This window comes from Podarcis cretensis (genome assembly GCF_951804945.1).
Source record: "Podarcis cretensis genome assembly, chromosome: 11".
NCBI classification, from domain to species: Eukaryota; Metazoa; Chordata; class Lepidosauria; order Squamata; family Lacertidae; genus Podarcis; species Podarcis cretensis.
In genome coordinates this window covers 35,066,000-35,087,040 of record NC_137180.1, presented here as the reverse complement: position 1 = coordinate 35,087,040, position 21,041 = coordinate 35,066,000, and the positions used below count along the sequence as shown (strand labels likewise).

General features: G+C 40.5%; 1 protein-coding gene across 3 annotated transcripts in view; it reads right to left on the bottom strand.

Moving 5' to 3' along the window:
* Positions 1–21,041, bottom strand: part of BDP1 (BDP1 general transcription factor IIIB subunit) — a 48,130-nt gene that overhangs the window by 15,044 nt on the left and 12,045 nt on the right. For 2 of the 3 annotated variants that reach the window (XM_079995196.1, XM_079995197.1), the window contains exons 10-31: positions 20,406–20,687; positions 19,060–19,222; positions 17,590–17,740; positions 16,475–16,542; positions 15,264–15,414; positions 14,881–14,969; positions 14,139–14,274; positions 13,810–13,892; positions 12,859–13,096; positions 11,706–11,902; positions 10,785–10,980; positions 9,899–10,080; positions 9,203–9,386; positions 8,910–9,043; positions 7,432–7,639; positions 6,199–6,404; positions 5,626–5,848; positions 4,551–4,744; positions 3,751–4,141; positions 2,823–2,930; positions 1,280–1,313; positions 504–587 (exon numbers count right to left, since the gene is read on the bottom strand). In XM_079995196.1, coding sequence (XP_079851322.1) covers positions 504–587; positions 1,280–1,313; positions 2,823–2,930; positions 3,751–4,141; positions 4,551–4,744; positions 5,626–5,848; positions 6,199–6,404; positions 7,432–7,639; positions 8,910–9,043; positions 9,203–9,386; positions 9,899–10,080; positions 10,785–10,980; positions 11,706–11,902; positions 12,859–13,096; positions 13,810–13,892; positions 14,139–14,274; positions 14,881–14,969; positions 15,264–15,414; positions 16,475–16,542; positions 17,590–17,740; positions 19,060–19,222; positions 20,406–20,687 — 3,702 coding nt within the window. The remainder of the gene's footprint in view (positions 1–503; positions 588–1,279; positions 1,314–2,822; positions 2,931–3,750; positions 4,142–4,550; positions 4,745–5,625; positions 5,849–6,198; positions 6,405–7,431; positions 7,640–8,909; positions 9,044–9,202; positions 9,387–9,898; positions 10,081–10,784; positions 10,981–11,705; positions 11,903–12,858; positions 13,097–13,809; positions 13,893–14,138; positions 14,275–14,880; positions 14,970–15,263; positions 15,415–16,474; positions 16,543–17,589; positions 17,741–19,059; positions 19,223–20,405; positions 20,688–21,041) is intronic. The other variant, XM_079995198.1, reaches the window with a different exon arrangement.

Below are 21,041 nucleotides of genomic sequence, written 5' to 3'. Positions count from 1 at the left end.
GCCAAAAGACTGTAATGTAATGTATGACTAGTGTAAATAATGTAAAATGGTCCCCATGTGCAAGTTTCATATTTCACTTCTTCAGTAAAAGCATCCAACACTTATCACTCTCTTTCTCTTTGTTTTAATAAAAAGTAATTTTTTAAAAAAAATGGAGCAGACCTCCTGGAAATAAGAACCTACTACTGTCACCTAAGTATAGAATCCACAAAATATACCGTGGCTAACAATCAGAAGTGGATGGCCTGAAATCACAGTGAAGAGGAGACAATTTGGTCTTCCCATATTTAAATAGTGCATGCTTTTAAAACAAACTTAGTTTGGTGCTCAGTGCATGTTAATTAAATATTGCAAAGGAAAAATAAACTAAAATCTTAAAAAAGAAGTATATAACCTTTATTTCCATCCTCCAAAATAATCACAATGCTAGAAAAGAATAAAACAATACAAAATCCATTGTACCACTGCTATACCAAAGTGCTATATGATGATACTGAACATACCTTGGATGCCAATGTTTAACTGGAACGCTGGATCTCTCATAGCAAGTAAAGTCATGGCTGCTTCGGTACTTCCATCACTAATCCCTGAAAAATGTTTACCAAACAAAAGCCACCAAAATCAAATTTTGTTTCTCTAATACACCCAAACTGCTTATGCTTGTCTTAAAAACGACTAGTTGCTTTTGGATCATCCTAGATATTAAAATCAGTTTCTAACATGTGCATCCTTCAGCATCCCTCATTTACAAAGCATGAAAGTGGTTTCAAAGTTCTTGTTTTACAGTGCAATCTAATATGCTTTCTACTCAGAAGTATAGTTGTTTTTCAATGGGGCTTACTCCCAGGTAAGTGTCTATAGCAGCATTTGCCAACCTGGTGGCCTCCAAATGTTTTTGGCGTACATTTCTCGTCAGAACCCAGCCAGCAAGGCTGGTCTTTCGGACTGCAGCCTGAGTAGTTATTTTTTTCTTTAGTGAATGAGAGACTTGAGGATCTCATCTTTTAAAAACTTTTTTTTTGTAAAGATCATTATTAATTAAATTCACAAATTTAACTTGGTCTCAATGGTACATTTATTTATGTATAGTTTTTTTACCCTTCGCTTCATTCAAAACAAGGCTCCCAGTGGCCTATATCCATCAATAATAAGATAGTTCCTGCTAGAAGACATGGCCCAAAAGGAAAAGGAGGAAAATCAAACTCATAAGAATTTCATAACTACAAGCTTCTTTAAGTGGCTATTCAGTTGTTCAGTGTCAACAACTTGGACCATTTACCTGCTTTCTTTTCTTGATCCTCTTGTGCAACCACCTTAGATAAAAAGAAACACGAGTTAATGACTGTAGTTCTGAATCCCTCCCCCCCCCCCACCCCAATATTAAAATAAATTCTACAGATCAGCTTTTTCACTTAGCATGGATAGTGACAATAACAGCTTGGCTGGCATATCATAAGCCACATTTTGTCATAAAGCATGTTTTAATCATGAACTTGCTCCCCTATTGCCACATGGCTCCACACTCTCCACACAACTCAAACCAACCATATTTTGGCTTGTTGTGTTGTTCAAATCTGGATCATGGTTTGCTTGTTTCAAACAAACCATGCACAAGGTTAATTTAATGTTTATTTCATGTTTCATGTACCGTATTTTTCACTCTGTAGGACGCACTTTTTCCTCTCCAAAAATCAAGGGGAAATGTGTGTGCGTCCTATGGAGCGAATGCAGGCTCCTTGGCTTCAGCGATAGCAACGAGAAGCCTCCGAAGTGCAAAGGGAGCGCTCCCTCCGTGCTCCAGAGGTTTCGCGTTGCTTTTGTTGAAGCCTGGAGAGCGAGAGGCGTCGGTGCGCACCGACCCCTCTCGCTCTCCAGGCTTCAGGGATAGCTGCCTGAAGCCTTCGGAGTGCAGCACGAGTTCCTGCTGCATTCCGGAGGCTTCAGGTTCCTTTCGCTAAAGCCCGGCTGGAGAGGTTGCACGCGGCTAAAAAGGAAGCCAAGACAGCGAGCGAGATCCACCCCGCTCGCTGTCTTGGCTTGTGCCATAGCTGCGCGCAGCCCATCCGGCAGGGAGAGGTTGCGCGCAGCTAAAGAGGAAGCCAAGACAGCGAGCGGGATCCATCCCGCTCGCTGTCTTGGCTTCTTTGCTCTTTGGGGCTGGGGGGGAACCCGGGCTTCCCCCGGTAGCCCCAGCAGCTCTGGGAGAAGCGGACAATAAGATTTTTTTTCTTGATTTCTCCCTCTAAAAACTAGGTGCGCCCTATGGTCCGGTGTGCCTTATGGAGCGAAAAATACAGTATTTCATGTTTGTTTAAATGAACCTGGTGCATGGTTTGTCTGAAACACGTAAACCATGATCCATATTCAAGTGACATGATCAGCCATACTATGGCTCATTTGAGCCACGTGGACACCTTGTGGAGAAGCAGGAAGATACAAGCCACACCAGGAGGAAGAGCAAAGAAGGCCTACATCAGCACAAACAACAAGGCTTCACATTCCTACAGGTTTGCCTGTTATCATGCCATACTGGAATGGTGTGCTACATGCATTATCTGAGTAGATGAATATACTGCTAAAAATAACTCAGTTCCTTAATCAGTATTGCCACTCCCTAAAACATTTGCTTCTCATCTTGCTTAAGGGAGTGGGGATTATTCAAGTGGCATGACAAAAGTGTAATATCTTTGCTAGCCTTGCTCCCTAGTCATGCAAATGATACGTTAACTGTCCTAAAGTAACAAGAACTAAATTATGCTAGAGAAAATAAGTTTTAAATACATTTAAGGATATTGCATAAAGAGAGAAATCAAAATACTTACATTTTGTGAGGAATACAATCCTTTGTCTGTCTGAATTACAGGCTGAGCATCTACATTCAGTTCATGAGACAGAAATGGTTCATCCGCAACATTCTCATATATCTCAAGCTGTTGGGCAGGGAAGCATACCAATTCAGTTTAGCAGTTCCCCAAAAGCAAACACATCCTGAAAAAGGATCTAAGAAATGTCCTTTGTGCATTGTAACTGCTTTCTGCACACTAAAATATATTGGAAGTGATGGCATGATATATTTTCAGATGCAGTGGAGGTGCTATATGTTTCACAATTCTCAAAATGCAATTCTTCCTAAAAGAGGCATAAGCAAAACCTCAATGGGACTTAAGTATGTATGCACTCTTAGGAATAGGAATATTTATATGAACAACTGCTAATGGGAGAGGGGGCCACGGAAGGAATGGACAGATAACATCAATGAAATGTTGAAGAAATAACTTTCTTAAGAACAAGTCATCAGATTGCCAGTAAGGTGACACATGGGAAAGAATTCCATGTCACAGACTATGACTGAGGCCAAAAAACTAAAGTCATGGCAAGCAATCGGCCCCATATTGTATAATGTAGACCATCTTTGTCATGGCAAAATGATCCATCAACTCTTCTCCATTAGCTGTTCTTTCATACTTGACAATAAAATGTCTAAGACCTTCTATTTTCTGCTTTAACTTAAAGGATGCTGAGCAGCTGTTTGTAAGTATGGCCAATCAGAGAGACATGCTGAACTGGCACATCTGCAGTCATCCCTTTACAGCAGGCATGACGCAATTATAGCTTCCAGATGTTATGAGACTGTAAATTCCCTAATTCCTGACCACTGGCCATGCTGGCTGGGCCATATGGGTGTTGGGGTCCAAAATCTGGAGGGGCACTTGTTCCTCACCCCCCACTTTACAGGTATTTCAGTCATACCTCTTCCATTGTTTCCTCAATCTGAACAGGAACTGGATTTGGAGATCGAAGCCCTTTAGGAACAAACACTGGAGCTTTGTTTACTTCCTCTGGTGAAAAGCATTCAACTTCATAGTCTGGCTCAAAGTCATCCCCATCATCGTCCTCATCATCATCATCCTCTTGCTGAGACGAAGCCCTAAGAGTCACCAGGTTAACCTTTGAATTCCCATATTCCTTTTTAGCATTCTTGCGAAGGACTGGTTTTGAACTTCTGCCTCTACCAACATTTGGTTTCCCCTTTTGGTAGTGTTTCCCCTTTTCACTTAGGTCATTCTCACATTCAGAAGCGAAAGACGTTATTGATCCACTTATGTTTTTCCTCTGTTTCACTGTCCTTCCCACTTGTTTTCTAAGTATAAAAAGACATTTTGTTAAGAAGAGTTCATTGTAAAGGGTGGAAAAGACAGGGTGCGTATTTATGTTTCTTCTGTGATGAAAAAAGATGACAATCAACTCTTTTTTAAAAAGATACAAAACTTTTGCTAACATGTTTTTCCTTAGGGGCCTGCATTTATATTATCAATATGGACTAGATGTTCGAGTTTTATTCATTCATAGAAGCATTTATGTTCCACGTTTCCATTTAATACAGGCATCCCAAAACTCGGCCCTCCAGATGTTTTGTGACTACAGTTCCCATCATCCCTGACCACTGGTCCTGTTAGCTAGGGATGATGGGAGTTGTAGTCCCAAAACATCTGGAGGGCTGAGATTGGGGGTGCCTGATTTAAAGAATAATGTTCAAAGAGTAACGTTACCCTTTTATTCTTTCAGATGCTCTCTCCTGGACAGAATGGGCCTTAGAGGTTTCTTTCTTGATTTGACTTCCACTCCAAGGGGACTGTTCTGAGGAATCACATTTTCCAGAGTGCCCATGTCCTGTTGGGGACATCGCCTCAATACTATCTATATGATTTCTTTGTCTTGATTCAGAAGATGACGCAGAATTGTGCTGGAAACAATACAAAATTGTGCCAAATTTAATATGTTAAACTCATTTGTGTCCTTTCAGATCTCCTACCTCTCCTTTCACATCCAGCTTTAAACAAAAGCAGCAGACAACCAGCTTCTTTAACATTCAGGTAAAACTGAAATAATTTTCAGTTTTATCTAAAAATGTGGAAATAATTGTCTTTCTTTTAAAAATGTCTAATTTATTATCTAAATTATATCCTGCCTTTCCACACTGACACTGAAGGTGGCTGTTTTAACAGCTACAGAAAAAAAGCCAGGTTATACTAGTTGATATATATCTGTAGTCCATTACTAATTTTGGTAATGAAGTGGATAGTGTGCTAGGTCCACAGAGTGACCTCCTTTTACACTGCAGTTAAGCTTAACTGTGGTTTAAAAGGTGAACACCAGGCCAGCGAGACTACCACTTTAAGAAAACTAATTAATGAGAAAGAAATGGAGAGAGAATGCTACAAAATCTTAATTTTGTGTATCTTATTGCCAAAGGAGCCTTAAAAAAGAGGCAAGTGGAGGCAATCTCAAGGACTTTGAACCTGAGAATAGGATCTGCTAAAAACAATACACATACACCTTGGGGATTTCCTGGCTTCTCCTTCCTGATGCAGCTCTATGTGTCCCCTGAAAACCCCTCCAAAGGGTTCACAGGCCACTGCATCTGGTGGGTGGGGAGGGAAGGGAATCCCTTTGCATGACTGGGTGCTTTCCACTCATCCTAGGATTTCATTGCTGCTCCCATGCTGCTGCAGGTGATTTCAGACAGCATAAAAGCAGTTCAACATCCAGCTTGTTTATGAAAATCCAATATCGTCAAAACCATTTAAATCAAAACATGATTTAGAATTCCTGATCAGGGCTCACCATTAATGTGGGTGTTTTCCCAGATTTGCTGTCGCTTGGGGTTGTGTTGCTTTGTGTATCGCTTCCAGTTTTCTCTTTGGTGCTGACTTCTCCTTTTGAAGAGGCTTTTTTCTTTTTAGCTGCTTGGGCTAGGTTTGGTTTTGGCTTCTGAAGAGGACCCCTCAACAGCTGTGTTGATTTTATGCTTTTTGAAAGACTCCCTTCATGAGCACCAGAAATATCCCTGACAAAAAGAAAAAGTAACAGCAAAACAATTAGATCATTCCAGTGTTTAGTTATTCCTGAAAATATATGTGTGTGTGTGTGTTTTGGAATATCTACCTTATATTGTCTAGAGTCTAAACCATATTAATATTTTTTCCTTTAAAAACCCAGAACCAATCTTAGCTCCTCCTTAGCTCCTCCACACGAACCCAATAAATTTGTTGTAGTGAGAAAAAGTAAAAACAAAATCCCACCCCCACCCCTCTGGCACAGTTATTTTCAGCTTGGAGATCATTGAAGTTCTAATAACGCTTCATATAAAGACTTGGGTTCTCAAAGAAACACTTAACTTATTGAAAACTATTTTACCTTTCTGGAAGATCCAGACACTTTCCTTCAACATCTTTAGAAACAAACATTTCTTTTTGGTCTTTTGGAAGTTCGCATCCCTGTGGCTTCTCAGGGCAATCAATTTTCTGCTGATCAATATACCTTTCGGGTGATGGGGCTTCACTGGATTCTGACACTTCTTTTTTCTCCAGATCACCAAGGGATGCCTGGACATTGACATTATCCTTGATTTTTTAGAACAAATACGCTTGTCAGTTTACTAACAGAGCAAAAATAACCCTAACAACATAGTGCTCACCCCCTTGATGTTGCTGGTCTCTAAGTCCCATCAGCCCCTACCAACACAGCCAATGATCAGAAATTATGGGAGCTGTAGTCTACCAACGTCTGCATGGCATCCCTGCTCAAAAGCTTCATCTGGATCCAGAAGTTAGTGTGAACTGGAATTTCCCTGTAGAGTCTTAAGATGCTCGACTCTTTAAGAATTTTCTGTTTGACTCCTGTCTGAATTATCATTGCCGTAGGAATTTAAGTTTGGCTTTTCTGGCTCATATAAACTTGATTCCACAGTAAATTTATGAGTCTTTAAGGTGACACAAGTTCGTTGTTAAAAAACACAATTACCGTATTTTTCGCCCTATAGCACGCACTTTTCCCCCTCCAAAAATGAAGGGGAAATGTGTGTGAGTCCTATGGGGTGAATGCAGGCTTTCGCTGAAGCCTGGAGAGCGAGAGGGTTAGGTGCGCACCGACCCCTCTTGCTCTCCAGGCTTCAGGAAGCTATCCCCCCAGCCCGGCAAGCTCCCAGAGCGATGCTGAAGCTGCGCGCAGCTTCGTCATCGCTCTGGCACCCGTTCTGGGGGCTGGGGTCGGGGGAAGCTCGGGCTTCCCCCGCCCCAGCCCCGCACCTGGGGGGGTGGATATTTCTTCCCCCTTTATTTCCCCCCCCCAAAAAAAAATCTAGGTGCGTCCTATGGGCCGGTGCGTCCTATAGGGCGAAAAATACGGTAATTTAAAATATACAACAGAAAAAGATATGCAGAAAAACCCTATAAAGCCTTTGCAAGAAAAATGGTCAATTATCCAAGAATGTGGGCCAGAACTATTTTGCTTCTGCGGCCCCTTTCGTAATGCAGACCCCTCTGCTCCCTCACCTGCCCAAAAATGAACCGGAAAAACAGCAGCATCTCCCACAATGTTGGGACAGGTAAAGCTGTGCTTAAATGAAAGAAAACTAAGTGTGTAGCTAACCTCTGAAGGCGGGTGCAGATCGCTTTCCTTGGTCATCTCTGTTTTTTCTATGTCTCCCTCAACTGGAGCAGTAATGCTCTCTGACACGGGGTCTTCTTTCTTGTCATTCATTCTTCCAAGGTTCGGCCTGACTCTCTGGAATCGACCTCTCACCAGCTGAGCTGGTTTGATAGTACATGGCTTATTCTCTTGGGAAGTTGGTTTTTCCCTATCCCACAAAAGGAGAAAATGTTACTGAAGTGATTCAACAGGCCCAGGAACCAAGGGAGTGCTGTTTGTGGCAAAAGCCAAATGGGGGATTGGGAGGAAGCTTCAGTCCTTTCACCATCTACAACTACTCCCCCCTCCTTGCTAGCCTTGCACATGCTGAGCCTCTCACCATTAGGCAAGCTACCCTCAGCAGCTGAGAGCAGCAGTAGTCTTGTGACCTCTGCATCTGTAGCCAAGCTGTATCTCCTGGCTGCAGCACCAGCTACAATTGTTTTAACTGTTTTCAGTTGCTGTTGTTTACAGTTTTACTGAGGAAGGGAAGATGGCTCCACCCTAAAGTTTAGCTTAGAAATATTTTAATTAATAAATTCACAGATTTTCCCACTTGACCAACTGCTTCTCTCTCAGTGGCAGTTCTAGCACGAGAAAGAGCAAACTTAACCAGAGGAAGTAAAGTAACTGCCTAAGAGCTGAATGGCTACATTCAGACCTAATACATTCAGACCTTCTACAAAGAAGCAGGAGAGGAAATCTGACTCTGTGGTTTGCAACAGCTGCCATTTCCCGAATTCGGACCTAGGAAACTGCAGTTGGAAAGAAAGTGTGTTGGGGTTCTGCCAGAGCTGTCCCCCATGCTAGCTGCATCCTTGTCTCAAGTCAATACTCTCCACACCTGAGAAAAACAGTTGCAGCTAAAACAGAAAGGAGGGTGTGGAATCGTCCAAAGTGTGTGGGAGGATAAATGGTCATTCAAACATGCTTTGATAGCCTTGGGTGACGAGGGAGCAGATGGGAGACTGTAGGAAGCAGATACAGGCTTTAGCAGCTGCCCAAGCAAGGAAGGAAGCAGAGCTCCAGAAAGCCCAAGGCGAGCACACACAAGAAAAGGGAAAGGCAGAACTCTAACCTAGGACTCCCTTTCCCCCCAGTTAAGGAGGGCCTGTTTTGCTTTTTTCTTATCACTGTGTGCCCTCTAGTTGCTACTGGTGGGAGTGCACTAACCCAAAGCTCTCCTATAGCTAAAAGATGGTTTAATTAGAGAACCTTTGCCTATGCTGTGTCACAGCAGAACCCCCATTTGTTTTTCCTCTTGCTGTATTATCAAAACCTGAGCATCACCAGCTTGAGGGCATAAGAAGAGTTATCCGCATTGGGGCCCCAGCAGAGAAGAACTGCACTCTTTAAAATATGGAGGATTTGTAAAGTCATGCACACATAATAAAGAGAGTTTGGGACAAGCTAACAAGACCTTGTTGAAGAACACACACCTGGGATATTGATCTGAAATATTCTGAGAGGTACTGGGTGCTTGAGGGTCTTCCTGAATCACTTTCTCCATGTCTACCAATCTGTTCTCCAAGCCTTCAGCAGGTAATTTTTTTCTGTCACTCTTTAACTGAGGCTGGCAATAAGAAGCAATATCGAACATCAAAACGTGGAACCATTTTAGCAAAGATGGTCTCAACTTTACACTGCATTTGCAAAAACATAGAAACAAAATCTCTCTTGAATTTGAAATGTATTTACTACTAAAGAAAGTCTGGCCCTTTTCTTAACTTACTACTGCAGGGAGAGTTCTGGAAGGTCCATGTTTCTGCAGTTCTGATTTCTCAGTTCCAGCTGCTGCTGCTGCTTCATTTCCTAGAGATGGTGTTTCTTTCCTTCCAACTGCCCTTCCTATGTTAGGTTTCGGTCTCTGGAATCTGCCTCTGAGAAAAGGTGTTGGCTGAACAGTGCTCTGTTTGCTGGAGGGGAGACCCAAAGCAGCACATATGGCAGTTAAAATCATTCTCATCAGATACATCACCACTGATACACACATGTAACAAAACTACAACCATAGGTTAAATAATTTATCCCATGTTTCACAGATTAATGGTAACTAGTGTACTTCTCAAATATGTAACAGAAAAACAAGTGCAATAAAACCTGCATTTGGTACTTCCACAAGGCTGAGGGAGAGACTTGCCATCATTGTCCTTCCCAACATATGCCTTTTGTGGCTGTCAGCTTTGGACAAAGTTCATTGTGGAAAAGCAGCACGTAAGTAAACTCAATCAACCAATCGAAATAATTTTCTTTTCAGTTCATCAATAAATTTAATTATGTGGTTAAGGAAAATCTGTTATCTCCAACATCTATCAACATATCATATGAACAGATTTTTTTCAACCTATGTTTCAAATCAGCAGACCTGTAAAGGGGGGGAAGTGGATTTCCAATTGATAAAGCTTTTTAAAAGATGATAGATCCTTACCCAACTGTAATCTTTTCTTGGATATCTGGGGATGATAAAACTTCATTTGGATCACTACTTTTGAAGTCAGAATGGCTTGGGGGAGACAAGTGGGTCTCATTTGTTGCAGCTGCTTCTTGAGTATCTGCAGAGTTCCCCTCTGACAAAAGTGGCGGTGGCAGGATTACGCATGCTATAGTTTCCTAAAATATATTATCAGAATGTTCAATACCTGGTGCAAAATGCATGCAGTTAAATTATGAAGTTCAAGGAAAAACACACACACAAATCAGGCAGGGAATCCAAGTACAACACAAGACTACCAACAGCTTGTTCTATTATAACATACAAGGTAATATTTTTCAGTTCTTGTACAGGGAAGCAATGCAACATTAGCAAGGGAGAAAGTGGCATTAAAACAGCTGAACTGTTCTACTAACTCTCAGTCATTGCAGTTTACTACAAGCCTGTCCCTATGTGACTTTAAAAAACAACAACCCCAAATTAAGAAAGTCATCTTAATGTCTTTGTTAAAACATGGACATCCTTCACAAAGAAATGCTTCACGCTTGAGTTTCAAGAATGATTTGGCATACAATGCCAGGAACTCCTGGGTTTTTTTAAGGAAAAAATGGTGACACTGTGCTCCTGAAATTAAACTGCAAGTATCTCATATATGGCCTAAGGTCAACAAGTGATCTCATAGGAAACAACATGCAACTGACTGCCAATACACCATTTGTCCCACACAGGGCTTTCTACAAATCTCACTATTGAGTATAATTTAATGTTTAATGTTTTATTGTGATGAGAGTGAATTCATAGGTACTTTCAGGAGCAAACGATACAGCAACCTGAAGCTATTAAATTATCAAGAACAAAGTACCAGCATAAAAATAAGTCTTACATCCAGGTTAGAGGACTTGCTGCCTTCACTCCTTGTATTTTCTCTAGAGTCAGTCTTATGTTCATTTGTAAGCATTTCTTTTTCTGCTTGCATTAATTCCTCTGTTTCTGCCGCCTTTTCTGTGTTCTCCTTTAGACTTTTCAAAGATGGCTCTACTTCAGCAGAATTTTCTTTTTCTTGTACAAAACTGGAATCTCTGTTGGATGAAAAAAAAGTCAACAGGACTTCTATAACTTCTAAGTAAGCAAGAAAGGATGTGTGATTTTGTTTTCCTTTTTAAAATCTCAGGAGCAACGAAAAAACTAATCAACACAGTGTTGCCCAATACAACACCACAACCCACATGAATATGTGCTTACTTACACTCTTTGCACATGTTTCAATTACTAAGGACAATTCCCATAATTATCATGCAGGCAACAGATGTTCTCATTCATACCCCAATAAATAATGTTGCCGCCTGCTTGTGGGGCGGCGAGGGAGAGGGCGATGGCAGTCAGAGGGCAGAGGGACTCTCAGATCCTGCTCAAGGAACAAAATTGACAAGTGAGGCACAGGTAAGTGGGCAGGCAGGGGGAAGCACAGAGCACCCCACACATGATGGCTCTGGCAGCCAGGAAGAAGAAAGCCAAGAAGGATGAGTGGGTGGAGGCAGCGAGACACTCACAGCAGTCATGCAAGTTGTTTTTCACCGCTCTCCAGCTCTCTGCCATTCTTTTCACACCATTTTGGCGCTATTTTTTATTTTGTGGCAACGCACGTAAACACAGTTGAACCCGAGTGGAATGTGCGTTGGGGGCGGGGGGAGTGCCTGCACAATGTATTTGCCACAAACATACACATATGTCAGTATGCATTCTTTTCCATTAAGAAGATGGCATTGTGCCCCTTGTTCTTTACCTTCAAAATAAGAAACCTTACCTGGTAGCAAGATCCTTCACATCCTCCACTTTATCACTTGACGGAAACACATTTTTAAATTCATGGTTCTCACATTCGAAGAGGGTCTTTACAGGAGATTGGATTGTGTGTGCCAAAAGCACTTTCTCAGCACTGGCAACAGCTTTGTCTTCTAAGACATCACAGTGGGGAATGTCAGCTTCATAACTAGCTGCCTCCTAGGAAACAAATTAAACTTCTCTGAAACATCCAACGTGTAAGAGTTCATAAAGAAAATAATCTGAAGACATTCAGCTAGTGTATACTTAGACGAGAACACAGTGTTCTTTTAAGCCTTTAGCCTGCATTAACTTAAGAAATTAATACCAATATAAAAGGAAATAACAGTTAAAAATAATAGTTACAAAAAAAAGGTTACACTGGTACTGGGGGTGTCAAAATGGCTAATGTACTAGACTGCTTTGGTATGATAAAGCAGTAAGTTTTCACGCTGCTTAGGATTCTTCTATGCATGAAGTCAATGCAATTCAAAAGTGTGCTGCCCTTTCTTACTAATACAGTTAGCACAACAAAACATATGTTTTGAATTATTGAGGATTACATCTGGAAAAAAGAAGGCAAGCTTTAACTTGGGTACCAAAACCAATATGTGCACATGTTATTTTCTGGACCAGATTACATCTTATATAAGCAAAATAATGCTGTGCTCTTGAATGTTTTCAAATATAGGCCCCAGTCCCAAAAACATAAAAAAGTTTTGTACGTTGTCTGCTAAAGTAGGGATAGAATGCCCTGTGCACCTACAGTGTACATCTTTTACATCAGCAGGAAGCCCATTTTCCAGAATTCTGAATTAAAGATATAGACTGTGTGTATAGTAAGCCTGCAACTTCCTCATATGTAATTTGTGCGCATTCAGCTTTATGCATGTGGCTAAAAAAAATTAAAGGGGGCAGAAAGGGTGTGGGGTTCCAGAAAAAATATAATATAGAAAGCTTTGAGTACTTAAGATGTGATCTTACCATCTATATTAAGAAAATGAGTGCTCTGGCACCTTTTAGACTAACTGGTTTATAAGAAGCATAAATGTTTGTGGCTGGAATCAAATTCATCCAAAATGTCAAGTGCTCACATAATGTTTTATGTACAGCAGCAAGCAGGCTGTGGGACTTACTGTGGTAACAGTTAGGAGTTCATGGCTGTTATATTCAGCTTGTATCCGAATCTTCTCAGATGATTCAATGGCTGCATCAGCTGCCTTTTCTTCTTCTGCCTCCGTGTTTCTTGCTGGCTCTTCTGGCTTTCTAGCAACCCTTCCTAAATTTGGCTTGGGCCTCTGTATTCGTCCCCTTGCTAATGGCGCAGGTTTCAAGACAACCTGCTTGCTGCTTTCTTGTGATTTCTTATTAGTCCTGAAAGAACAATGATTTCAGGGAGGAAAAGAATTAGGGGGTATTAAACATTGCAAAGATCCTTCATTGAACCTGGTTGTTATTTGAACCAATTACAGGTGCCACTTCGAATTTTAGAAGCTTGTCACCATGGAGGATCAACTCTCCCCCTATGAATAAGCAAAAGGTATATCATCACCATAATCATCATCATCAACAACAACAAGAGTATATAAACAGGCATAGTTGTATAATAAAAACAGGAGTGGTGTACCAGCTGTGGCTTTATCCAGAGAAAGCAGACATTGCCTCTGTAATACACACTTTTCTTACCTCCAAGTTGGATTGCTGTAATGTGCTCTACACTAGTCTGCCCTTAAAGGGAAACTTCAGGTGGTACAGAAAACAGTAGTAAAAAAAGTTATGAGAACTAAGTGTTCCAATAATCTCACACCTATTCTGCGCCAACTACAGTGGCTGCCTATTAATTTCTAGGCCCAATCCAAGGTGCTGGTTTTGGTCTTTAAAGTATGACATGGTTTGAGACCAGCTTATCTGAATCTGCTTAATTCTCTGATACTGTTTTTAACTGCTGCTGCTGCTATTATGTTTTAGTCATATTGTGTTTTATAGAACAATTTTACAGTTTGTAATACGTTGTGAGCAACCTGCGGTGGGGTAACTCTAATGGTCAACCTATAAATTATAGAATAAACTTGAATAAACATACTTACAGAGATTCAGTATCTAAAACTTGGCAATCTTTTTCTGCAGTCTCCTCTGTGACGATACCGAGTGCATCATGCTGGTCATTGCTCTGAGGAATAGGCATAAAAACAAGTGGAGTATACATTTTTAAAATAATAGTAGTTAATGTTAGTTAATAAAGTGGCAGAAACCTGCTATAGAAAACAACTAACATAATCCTTTACATGGAGTTAAAAATCACAAATAATAATAATAATAATAATAATAATAATAATAATAATAGAGAGTTATTTTCCTAATTTCCCAAATTGCAGGAGCAGGGTAAGGGGAGAATTAAATCTAACATAGAGGATACCTTTCCTACTGTTTCATCAGCCTCTGGCTTTTCAGGCTTTTCCCGGAGAGGTGCTTCTTTTCTGCTGGACACTTTCAATATATTAGGTTTAGGTTTCTGCCGACGGCCTCTCACTACAGGACCTTTTTGAGTGTCTCTGGAAACACACAGAGAGAAAAAAATTATAATCCCAACACTCTTTAGGCAAAACCTGCAAATAATTTATAAAAACAATTATTTATACTCTCCAAAACAGAGATGGAAAACCTGCAGCCCTCCAGATTTTGTAGGGCTACAACTCCCATCGGCGCCAGTCAGCAAAGCCAATGCTCAGGGATGATGGGAGCTATAGTCCAACAACATCGGGGATGGGACCAGATTCCCCATCCCTTCCCTAAAATGTCCAAGTGATTTCAAATGCAAAAAATCCAAAATGAAATTGTGAAAAGTTCTGTTTTTAGTTTCCACTCATTACAACAGTTATGCCTAATGCTCCTGTTACTGTTAAATTTTAGTACTATTTGACTCATCTCTAAAAAGGATAGATTTGGTTCCGTATCAAAGCAAGACTTTCCTCCAAAATGTCACCTCTTCTTCTATCCCAAAGAAACACAAATCAGTGTAAGCTGTGTCTGATTAGGAGATGACATTCTGTAGGCACCATTAGGAGCTGCTTCCTTCACCACAACTGAATATAGTGAGTGGTGATGTGATGCACACTGTAAGCCATATTTTTCAGTCTTTCTACTTTACATATACTTACTGGGATTCACTTGCCACATCATTGCTTGCTCTGTCAGTTTGCTCTATGCTAGGTTCAGTTATGTTAGCAGTTGTATCTTGCACAGAACTCTAAATGAAAGAGACATAAAGAACTTAGATAAGAGTTATTATCATTATGCTGTCTATTATTGTGCTTTGTATTACGTTTTTATTATTATGCTCCATAAAATGTATCCTTAATGCTGTCCATCACCCTGGGATCTTTTGATAAAATGCAGTATACAAACTGAAATAACAACAGGGGTGTGTGCAACAATGCAGCCCTCTGAAAAACAGGATTGGGTTGTGAAATTAAAATAACTTCCATGTGCACGGAAGAGACAATAAAAGCTTGTATTAATTTAAAATTATTTAGTCCCATACCTTTTCTGCAGCAACCAGAACCTCTGAAAGAGAAATCTTGCCCTCAGATGTGGCATTAACTGGAAGTTCTTTTTCTTCTGAAGGTTCTGATGCAAGTCTCTGTAGCTGTCCTTTCACTGTGGTCTTTTCAATAGCTGCTCTATCCGTTTCCCTGAAGTTAAATTGAATATATTTATTTTTTCCAACAAACACAATCTAGTCCATCACCAACCGTCTCAGTTAACATAATTTATTATGGGATGTAGAAGTGGTGGTGCCATCTATTATATTTTCCTGCCAGTCACTTCCTGCTGAAGCCCCCTGTCTCCCAAAAGCCACTTCTGAGTGTAACAGGAGTTTCCAGAAAGGCATGCAATGCAGCCTAGAAATTTTCTGCAGGATGGAGAAATTGGTAAAAATCTAAGACTTGCCATTCAAACAATACTCACACCTTTGGATTCAAACTATGTATTTCAGTCTTGCACAGCAGAGGATCTACTTCTATACACATTAAGAAACAGAAATAGGAACATACAAAGAGCCCTGCTGGATCAGACCAAAGGCCGATCTACTCTCACATCTTGTTGTCACAGGGGTCAACCAAATGTCTATGGGAAACCTCCAAACAAGACCTGAGCACAACTGCACTCTTGTCACTTGTGAATTCCAGCAACAGGTATTCACAAGGTCTATAAAGTCTCTGTGACAAAGCCTTTGTGATCTTGTTAGTTCACTGACCAAAAGGAACATTATATTCCAATGCCACACCTTTGTAGGAAGGTGAATAGGTTCCATTCCTGTGTGCTTACCTGGAAGTAAGCCCCATTGAACTCAATGAGACTTACTTCTGAATCTACAGACATAGGATTGCACTCTAGAAAAGCAAATATGAAATTAAAAAGACAGATTCCTTTAGGCAAATAGACCTCACACCCATCATATATTTTCCACCTCTTTTCTGTTATTTTATTCACTTCAAATGGTAGTGAGTTTTCTTTTCTCAAATCTCCAGACCAACTTTACCAAGCCCATGTAATAAATTAAAAGCAAGGCTGAGAACCAAGAATAGGAGTTATGAGATCATAGACATGACCCTCCTTCCTACTTTATCCATAGAGAGCTCACCTGAACTCCAAACTTCTTTGAAAGCCTCCTCCACCCCCAAATCAGGTTATAGGATTAGTTTCATTATATGTGGGGAAATGGGAATCACATCCAATTATTTTACTCACATAAGCTCATCAGTACAACTTGGAAAGGCTGTATTTTCATCTGGTTGATCTAACTCTGCTACTTCATTCTGCAAGGAAATCAGAACAGTTGGTATGATCTTATGGTCCTGGCTTCTGTAATGATTAAGGGAGAGGCTATGCCAGGGAACAAGAACCTCTACCCACTAAGCTGACTTCTCTACAAAACAGAAGTGAACACTGATGAGAATTTCATGAGTGTGTCATGGTTGAAGGTGGGGGAACCCCACATATATTCTTCTCTCACTCTCGGTGGGGGGGGGGGGGGAATTGAACTAAAGTAGAATTTCAGTCAGCTCACAAGTACACCACCTTCAGCTCCTTGGAAGATAAAGGCGGTGTATAAATGTAATATATAAATACATAAATATAATAATAGTGATGATGAAAATGTGTCAGAAGCTTTTACAGCTTGTGCATACGAAGCAAAAATCTTTGCAGACTGCTGTGCATCTCCCCCACTGAACAAATAGCAGGCACTCTCCGGGTGGACATGCATATTCCATGAATGTTTTCCCCATGTGGGTTGATGACTGTTTAATCCTTTCCTTCTCATCTAAGTCATCTCTCAGAATTGTCTCCTCTCCTAGGCTGCTTTTCTCCCCAAGGGAAACAGGTCCTGGTTTATTTGTTTTTCCTCAAGGAAAAAAGGCATTTGAGAAGAAGGCAATTTTCAGTGGGCAAATAACTGGGAAGAAGAAGGCTGACGCAGTCCCTCACCCAGCTGGTCCTCCACTCATTCTGAGTTGTTTTACCCGAAGGGACAAATCCAGAACAAAGAAATGGGAAACGACCAGTGAGCTCCTAGAACATTTGGTATGAGTCCTTGTCCAAATAAGCTATCAGAGGTGATAAAACCCCCTTATCTGGTAGCAGGCCTGCAAATGCAGGTGCCGTGTCTTCAATGCACTACCTCTCCCACCCTGTTCTGTATGTAATAGCCCATATCCAAAAGCAATATCCGTATGCAGGAATCTATGCCGAATCAGAACAGAAACCTTAAGTGTGGCATTCAGTGCCTTTTTGTGGGTTTTAATTTTATGAGTTGTTTCTTTGAAATAGGAAGTAGGCTAGAAACGCATGTAAATATTGTTTACCGTTGCTGCACTGTTTTCTTCAAAACCTTCTTTATTTGTTTTGAGAGACACCTGAGACTCTGAAGGCCGCCCAACATGGTGCTCAGAACTCGCATCTGAATCATCTGCTTCTCCAGAATCCATGTCTAGGAATTCATTACCTTTCTGAATACTGGAAAGGTAAGAAGAATATGAAGAAAGCATTAATGGTTTTCCTACTCTACCCCATAGGCTCATGGCAGATTCTTGTCTTTCACTTTTGTCTTTCAACAGCTGTGCTAACTGAGATAGAGGCTTGCTCAAAGAGATTGATAAGCGAAAAGTGTTCAAACTCACTTCTCTCTTTACTGGCATTTACACACAATTGTTCATGTGCAATCTCATCGCAACTACTGTCAAAGACTAGTTCACTATTCGTATTTAACAGCTGGAAAACAAAGATAAAGTAAGGCTTTCATCAGGATTACCCCGAGGTTCACTTGCTGGACAAGAATTTAGCACAAAGTCCAAATCTAACACTTATTATTTTATTTGTCACATTTGTATACTCATCTAAGGCTAAGGCTGGAATCCAGCCCCCCTCCCTCTGCCCATCCACTATGGGTGGGAATTGGGAGTGGCCAAGCCCAAAACAGTTCCACTGGCATCACTCCCCCAAGAAACTCAGCATCAGGCCCGATCACTGCATCATTTCCAGGCTGGCGTGACAGGGTTTTTACCTCCCACTGACTTCTGCCTCAGGAAGCATGAGCAGAGGAATTGTTGAGGTGGCTATGCCATTCTATCACTCTACTGCTTCCCCGCTGGAGTTAGAGGACTGCACTGTAACATCCTATCAAAGGATCCCCTCCAATACTCAAACTTTGTATCTGAAGGCAAAATTCAGCATTGTGCAAGCACACTTCTGCTCACACAAAAGGACTTCCAATTCTCTTCCCCCTGCAACCTTTCAGAGCAGATGTGGGGCTGCATGGGGCAGGGGACTACAGGTGGGAGGAAAGAAGATGAAGCCACATTGTTCAAGCAGAAGACCACTGCTCACACACAGATAGCAAGTGAAAAGAAGTTCACAGCACACTGCAGTTATTCAATATTTGCCTATGAGATTCTATAGAGGTGTGCTATCTTTCTCCCAGGACAAGGAGAAAGCAAGTTATGACATTTGTTTTGAATGCTGCTATGCACTCTCCAAACAAAGAAAATCTTTGTTTCTGTATATTAAAGACTCAATAGCTCCATATAAAGAAAATGTAAACCAAATAGGAGAGGCTAACCTGTAACCCTCCAACTTGGACTGCAGCCATATACATATCCACCTTATAGGCAGATCTGTCAGCCACATCTGAGTGGCAAATGAAATGGGCTCTATGTAATACAGCAATGCAGGGAACTTTTAGGAGACTTTTGGAAAGGAAGTAATAAAGATGTTATATTTACACTTTGTATCAAGGCTTGCTCGTATAATTCTGCAAAGATAATATATCTTATTACCCAGATAAAGTTGAACCAAGGTCTCCCTCTGTCTCTTCATCCACCTGTGGGTCTTCTTCAACAGATGGAAGAGTTTTGGCAGGCGTTTCTTCATCAGGGACTTCCAGTTCCTCACCAATTTCTTCTGTGCCATTTATCTCCACATTAGACGATAGATTTTTTCCTGACAATATATTGTTGAACATTATATGTCCACTGAAGCAATTACCACTCAAACACACTTTTAAAAGACAGAGCCTCTGGTTGCTTCCACATTAACTTTTTTCTTTGAAATTACTATCCAGATGGCAATTTTCAAAAGCAGTACATTTCAGTATTTTCTGTTTCATTCCCATTTTCTCAAATTGATCTTTGGTCATTTCCTCCCCACCCACCCCAAAGTAAATTTCAGTTACACCACTGGTCTATTTGTTATGGGCAGGCAGGATGATTTTGAATAACTAATATGCTTTTAATTAGAGCTTCCTCCTACCAGATCCAGTTAATTCTATTGCACTCTATTCAGTGGATCTGATGAAGAGCATTTAATTTACTGGTTTCCTTTACTGGAAGGACTCTAGTGTGAAAGAAGTGCAATTTCCTAAAGTGATCTGTGATTTCCCACTGTCACAAAGCATTAATCATGTATTTAAGTTAAGAGGAAGGAAAAATAAAATTACACAATGTCCTCCCTAACCCAGCCATTCTAATGCCAGTGAGTATATGGAGCTTATTTAATGGTAAGCTGAATCTTTAATTATTTCTCATAATTACTAATATGGCACTTTAACTATGGCAACAGTTCCTGAAAATACTTAATGGAATAAATGACATAAAAATTAATGAAAAATAAATTTAAAAAATAACTTCAAGTGGATATATTCTTGTGACTATGGCAACAATTCATCATAAACCATTATAAAACTCGCTTTTCATAATTGATCTGAAATAAAATGATGTGCAATTGCACAGCCTACAAATCTTTGGGAATACAACACATATCGTATCCAACTACTTGCAGATGCACATCAAGCCATTTTGTTACATACAGGTTTTAAAGTAAATTAGTCTCAAATTCAAGATGAAAATCATCTCTATTTATGCTGTACACTTGTCATTAAGATGAAGTAAATGAGCTTCAGTTGAGTGATTATTAAATGTGTTACTAAGGCTGTTTTATCAGAACAAGCCCTAGACCTGTAAAACAGTGAAAGAAATCAAAACAAAACTAATTCTAGCATTGAAAAAAGCAACAATCAAACATGCATTATGTGAAATGCATAGTTAGTTTGGCGTCTGGAAGAAGATTAGCAAAATCAGCACACATGCACACTGTGACATAGTAGCAACAATTTATAGATTCTTACTTTTCTTTCTAGTTTTTTCTCCCTCAGCCACTTCTGCAGAAATAGTTCTTTCGTCAGGAAGATTCTCTGCCTCCTGTTCAGAATCTTTTTTCTTCCTTTTTCTCTTCTTTTTCACCATCACTGATTCAGTAACTGTCTGCCCGTCTGCCTGTTCCAAAATGCTCGGAGATTCTTCGTTCTCTTTTTCGGCTGTGCCAGCGTCCACTTCCATTTCTGCATCAGAAATTCTGGCATTTTGTGGGTCATCCTGACCATGGTTTGCTTGTCCATTGACAACTTTAGCTATCAAAGTATACAATGTAAATATACCTACAGCAAGACAATTCTCAACAAGGAAGCTAAAAAAAAATACCAAAAGCTTTTTTTCAAAATCCCAAGAACAAAAATAGAATTCTACTTTCTCCATATAAGATTATTCAGCTTATTCTGCTTTCCCTTTCATCAGTCCTCCTTCCCTCCACTGTACCCCACCCCCAAAGACAGTTTTAGCTGTGAGAAAAAGTCTTAATTCCACACACACACGCCGATATTATATGAAAATAAGAGAAAGGCAACATAGCAGAACAGGACTTCTCCTTCCCTGCAGCAAATCTATGCAACCAACCAAATCTGTCCCAGAGCATGAGGTCTATACGG